The following is a 6000-nucleotide window of genomic DNA, read 5'->3' as shown; positions in this document are numbered from 1 at the left end:
GTGGTTCAAGCCCTGAATGCTGATTGGCTGACAGCTATGGTATATCAGATCGTATACCATGTGTATGACAAAACGTTTATTTTTAATACTCTAATTACCTTGGTAAGCAATAAGGCACCTCGGGGGTTTGTGGTACACTATATGACCAATATACCACGGCTAAGGGCTGTATCCAGGCACTCCGCATTGCGTCGTGCTTTAGAACAGCCCATAGCCGCGGTATATTGGCCATATACCACACCCCCTTGTGCCTTATTGCTTAATTATGATGGGTGAGAGAGAAGAAATGATGAGGTGAGACAATGAGATGTATATTTACATTCTTTAATTTAAGTTGTCTCTGTACAGGTACAAAGGCTTGAAAAAATGAAGTATTAACTAGTACTAAGATGAATGGCTGTGTATGTAAGTCTATCTCCAGGGTAATACACTTCTCAACTGGAAAAGCGATCTGGACAGATCTGGACCAAGGTGAAAGTCTGTATTTAACGATAGAATTGCCACATTGAAATATATACAAACATACAATGAAATAGCCGCTAATGCTCCTTTAACTGTGCAGAGATATAGAGATGTATCTTCAGATTTCTAAAAGCCACCAGAAAATAAACATTTGATATTGTTCTAAAGGCACCATAGAGAAGAAGTCCCTGTGCTGAATTTCTTAAAATCAGAAAGCCTTATTCTGTTACAAGCTTGGGGTGGAAGCACAACCACAAACTTACAGTTGTGAAACACAACCATGCTGAGGAAAGAAAGAAGAAAGAAAGAACAGATCTAGCTAAATGCTGGGTCTATCGTATACTAGCCCAATGGATGGAGTATTCTCACATTGATTATCCAGATGTGGTATTAGGTGAATGCATCTAGGGCTACATTTATATATAAAAAAGAATATTAAGATACAACAAAGCCATACAAATGTAATGCTGAAGGACTAAATTCATTAAGGTCATAAAGATGTGTATCTGCAGTACAGGAACTATAACATAATGATTACTACCATACACGATTTTGCAATAGACTCTTCACGCTACAAAACACCTTCTGCCAACATGCAAGGGGACCTGTCACCTCATCATGCAGATATCATCCGTGGATTCTGTCAAAGTGGAAAGACAATGAAGATAGAAAACGCCATGCACATAAATGCAGAGATATAAAAAGCAGACGCACATTTTAAAAGGATGAGTAAAACCCTGTCCAAGCTCTGTCCCGCTACCAAAATATATGAGCCAGGATTATTCTGGGCACCACACCGCTCTTTCTCAATGTTCTCCTCCTTTCCTTTCCTCTCCCCTCTCATCTCATCCTCCGCTCTCACCCAATCCGTTCAAATGACCTCCTCTGTTGACATCGAGTCCCTCCTCCCTCCTCCCCACCCTGGATTCATAACCTGCCTGCCCCTCCTGGTGGCGGGTTGCTGGAACAACTCTGTATTTCTGGCCAGACAAGGGAGTTCTCTGGTCTCCAGAGGTAAATGGGAAAGTCATTGGTTGGCCCCGCGTGGCCCGGGTGAGCAGGGATCAGACCCGGCTGGTTGGATGGCAGCGGTAGGTGCAGTTGGAGAGGTGGTCGCGCTCCGCCCCCCCATCAGCACTCTGGGAGCAGCCCCCCTCACACGGAGACTCTGGAACACATAGAGAGAGAGAGGATGATCACCACACATAGATCTGAAAACTCTACACTATAAATCTGCCTCTTATTAGCCTTTTTCAGCCTGGACACTAGGCAAGGATTACATATCAAAGTGTTACTGAGTGAGACAATGTTTTGAGACGTGCGTAATCCTGAGCGTAATACACTGTGAAGGTGACTGGTTATTTTCTGGAAACATACTGTACCTAGCAACAAGACCCACTGGGGATGAATGAACAAAACAGCAAAATTAAGTATTTTTCACAATATCAAGTCGTGTCTCCACAGATTCAAATAAGTTTTGCTACACTTGAATAGTCCTAACTTGTGTGGTGTGACGGTGCTTTGACCCACTGACCGGTGGTGTCCTCTGTTTCTGTGCCCTCAGAAAGCAGCAGGTGGGCTCTGAGGGGGCTGGGCAGGGTGGTCTGACTGGCGGCCTCCTGACTGGTGCCCAGCTGCAGACGCCTCATGTGACGCACCACCGCCGTGGCATTAAACGCTTGCTGCAGGGCAGAACATATTAATTAAGATCAGAATTTTTAAAAGTGATACATGATAAATGCCATAACAACTGTACTGACTTAATAATAGTCAGCTGAATACTGCAGGATCTTTAGTATTCTACTAATATACTAAACACAGCACACCAGCAAAAATGTATTTGCATTTTGACGAGGACCAGATGCACAAAAAAAGTAACTCACCCTCCACTTGCTCTTGGCAAAGTTCTTCCTGATCTGAGCACTGACAGACTCATGGATGTTCTTATCTAGAGCGGTGTCACCAGCGATCCTGAGGGACAGAGAAAGACATGAGAGGACAGCTTCTGCTGGTTGTCACAAGAACAGGTGAACACTTGGAAAAAGTACACATTTAGTCGGTTATTCTCGACATGATAAAGTCGCGTTTTGTGTGTGTGTGTGTGTATTGTGAAGGAGAAGATGGTGTGCACTACCAGGGGTGCTGCAGAGCCTGGTCACATGTGTAGCGTATCCTGGGGTCCTTCTCCATCAAGTGGACTATGAAGTCTTTGGCTGAAAACACAGAATGAAAAGTCATATATTTAACTCAAAGGAAATGTATTTTTTAAAACATACATTAAATATACCTAATGATGCTTCTTAAACAGAATAAAAAGGTAGCTGAAGCAGAAATAGACTCCTAGGCTACTACAGTAAAAGGAGCTTCACTACAGCAGAAACACTGTCCAGACTGACTTGACAGTAAAATACATAAACTGGCCATGTGCCTTTGGCCTGACTTCAGAAACTCCCCACAGGACTATGTACTCTACCATGACCCCCAGAGGTCTATGTAATGGTGATCTCACAGGGCCTCAGTGATTGTTCTATGGCCAGTGAGTGTATTATGGTTAATCTCATACACACACACTGACAGCTTGGCAGGAACACTCAAACCATAACAAACCCCAGACCAAGATAAGTCATTTCCAATAATATGAAACTGCTGACAAACAGAACTAATAATGACAACATAGGTCTACTGGACCTGAGTCAGAGATATCGTCCCAGTAAGGAGAGTCAAACTCATATTCAGCCTTCAGAATCTGCTCAAAAAGCTTGGCGTCGTTCTCGTCATAGAACGGAGGGTATCCACACAAACTGCGTCAGAATAAGAGCACAAAGGCATCATGTGAGAGTTAGGGAATGAGTTGATTGTTGAAAACAATGAAGTGGAAACTAGTGTAACACAGTAAGACTGGTAGGAGAAAGACTAAAGTGAAAGAGCCAGTCCAACCCCATGACTCACAGGATGTAGGCGATGACACCGATTGACCAACAGTCCACCGCCTTGCTGTAGGGTTTCTGGGCCAACACTTCAGGGGCTGCCAACGATAAGAGAGCAGTGTTTTCATCAGCATCATTACACATTTAGCCTGACATGATCACTGGGTGGGCGCTTGCTCTCAAAACAGAGGGCTCTTTTCACTCTGTATTGCTGATGCGATTGTAGCGCTATAAATGTAAAGGTAATTTCCTATTGAACCGTTTACAGTGAGTGCAGTCTCCGCTAACGCGGGAAGAATGCCTTTCAATTTAAACCACGCTAAAATGCTGGATTTCCGCAATACGGATAGAAAAGAGCCCTAAATCATAGAAATCATGCTCTTGAAACATAGACAGACACACACAAAGGCATGTACTGATCAGTACCAGTCCTCCTTACCCACGTATCCTGGTGTTCCGCAGGCTGTGGACATGACACTTCCAGATCCCTCGATCTTTGACAGGCCAAAGTCACTGATCATGATCTTAGAGTCCTCCTCCATACTGTAGTACAGAAGGTTCTCCGGCTGGAAAAGAAGACAGAGAATTCAATCAACTTTATTGTTCACTAACATTTTATAAACAGACACACACACGCTGCTGAACTGCCTGTAAACAAATTAGCTCATTAGAGGAGTAAAGATAATTCATTTCATTTAAAGGCACTGTAGAATGATTGGGACAAAGGCATCATGTGCCTAGGCAACAAACATGTTCCATACGATAAGGTCACCCTTAAACCTCTAGTAATTTGTAATACACTAATCGCAAAATAGTAGTCTTGTGACTATTCAGTCATTGGACAGAAAGAAGACGGTAAATGACTCCAGTGTTAAACACTGAAATCTCCTCTTTCACTGTCATACACGCCACCTGACCCTTGACCCTTGACCCCTGACCCAGGCTCACCTTCAGGTCGCGGTGTACGATGCCCATGTCATGGAGGTATTTGACAGCGTCCAGGATCTGCTGGATGAGCTTGCTGGCATCTTTCTCTGTGTAAAAGCCCTTCTCCACTATCCTGTCAAACAGCTCCCCACCAGACACCCTGGACAGAGAGGAGGAAGGCGTCTGATGTACACCTGCTATGCATGTCCATCTAACTCCCTGCTATAAGCCTACATCACCACTAGGTGGAGGCATTGCTTCTTCCTAGATGAACCCACCCTCTGTGTTTCAGCTCTAACAACAAGCTAAAGCCATGTCATGCTGCCTCCCAGAGAGAGAGAGTGAGAGAGGGAGAGAGAGAGAGAGGGAGGGAGAGATAGATAGAAAGAGACAGAGGATGGAGAAGGGGACAGAGAAAAAGAGTGCAAGAGGAGGGAAGGAGGGGAAGAAAGAGAAAGAGAGAGATAAAGGGGATTTTTATTTCTGAGAACCCCCAACTGTTCTTTGGTTAAATCTGACTGCCCTTACGGCAGTGTTGCTAAAGTGAACACAACCCCCCCCCCCCCCCCTTCATCTCACCACCCACTGTTTTCAACAGTAAAAGCAATCTCTATCTCTCTCACACACACCGCTCTTTCTCTCTGTCTCTCATTCGCTCCACACCTTCTGACATTTCAGGAAGAGAGATGGGTGGGGGGCAAAGAGGCTGCAGGTGTAGGGCATATTCATTCCCCAGTGGTTGTCAGCAGGCACGATGCTGTGTGTGTGTGTGTGTGGGTGGGGGGCAGTCTGTGACTTGACTTCTGTTGGGATCAGTCAACAGAAAGGCCCCTGAGCTCAGAGAGTAATTATTGGAGAACGGGTGGGAGACAGCGCAGGCAGGGAGTCTAATACACACACGCAAACACACAAACATTGCAGAGGAATAATCTTGAAAGTTTACAAACTGAAGGCTGCCTCTTCACAAGGCAGAGAGTGAGTTGGTTGAGGGACAGAAAGGGGTAACATGGGTAGAAGGAGAATAGAGAGAGAAAAAAGATAGTTGCAGGTAATAAAGCCAGCAGGATGATCACTCACAGCTGCATAACCAGGTAGAGGTGGGATTTACTCTCAAATATATCCTCCAGGGAGACAATGTTGGCATGTTTTAACCTAGAGAGAGAGCGAGAGAGAGTCACAAACATTGTACATTACCATTAGAAATACAGAACTGTCTGACAACGTGTGATCATCAAAAATAGCATTCTGTGATTTTCTCTGAGATCATTCTCATTCATTCTGTATCTAAATAAACATCATAGGGAGCACTTTATATGAACAAGTATTATATTATATTAAAAGGGTACTTTATATATAATCTCGGTTATATATAATCTTGGTTAACCCAGAGCTAAAGTCTCATGTAATTGGTCAGATGCTTGATTAAGTTCTGGGTCCATGTTAAGAGAAGGAAAGAGGAGCTCCAACCTCTCTCTTTGCAAGTTATGACAAATCTATAGGCAAAATGTCCCCTCCCCTTCTGAATTTCGAAAGATGCTAACACCTGCGAAATCGTGATTTGTCCAAAGCACCGGAACTAATGCTGCTCGTTATCTCACATCTTCCATTGTATCATGACAGCTCTACGGTACCATTTCTGGTTACACAGTCCGTCTACGAGAGATTACAATATGTATGATACTAA

At 44.0% G+C, this 6000-nt stretch overlaps 1 protein-coding gene across 3 annotated transcripts in view; it reads right to left on the bottom strand.

Moving 5' to 3' along the window:
* Window positions 1-308: 308 nt before the first annotated feature.
* camk1b (calcium/calmodulin-dependent protein kinase Ib) overlaps window positions 309-6000 on the bottom strand; it is an 83453-nt gene continuing 77761 nt past the window's right edge. For all 3 annotated transcript variants that reach the window (XM_029694385.1, XM_029694384.1, XM_029694386.1), the window contains 9 exons: window positions 5394-5468; window positions 4338-4476; window positions 3829-3955; window positions 3412-3487; window positions 3151-3263; window positions 2597-2675; window positions 2346-2433; window positions 1997-2144; window positions 309-1630 (listed from right to left, as the gene is read on the bottom strand). In XM_029694385.1, the coding sequence (XP_029550245.1) occupies window positions 1527-1630; window positions 1997-2144; window positions 2346-2433; window positions 2597-2675; window positions 3151-3263; window positions 3412-3487; window positions 3829-3955; window positions 4338-4476; window positions 5394-5468 (949 nt within the window). In that variant the 3' untranslated portion in view covers window positions 309-1526. The remainder of the gene's footprint in view (window positions 1631-1996; window positions 2145-2345; window positions 2434-2596; window positions 2676-3150; window positions 3264-3411; window positions 3488-3828; window positions 3956-4337; window positions 4477-5393; window positions 5469-6000) is intronic.

Source organism: Salmo trutta, chromosome 16 (genome assembly GCF_901001165.1).
Source record: "Salmo trutta chromosome 16, fSalTru1.1, whole genome shotgun sequence".
NCBI lineage: Eukaryota > Metazoa > Chordata > Actinopteri > Salmoniformes > Salmonidae > Salmo > Salmo trutta.
The sequence above is the reverse complement of the archived record's forward strand: the minus strand, read 5'-3'. Positions and strand labels throughout refer to the sequence as shown.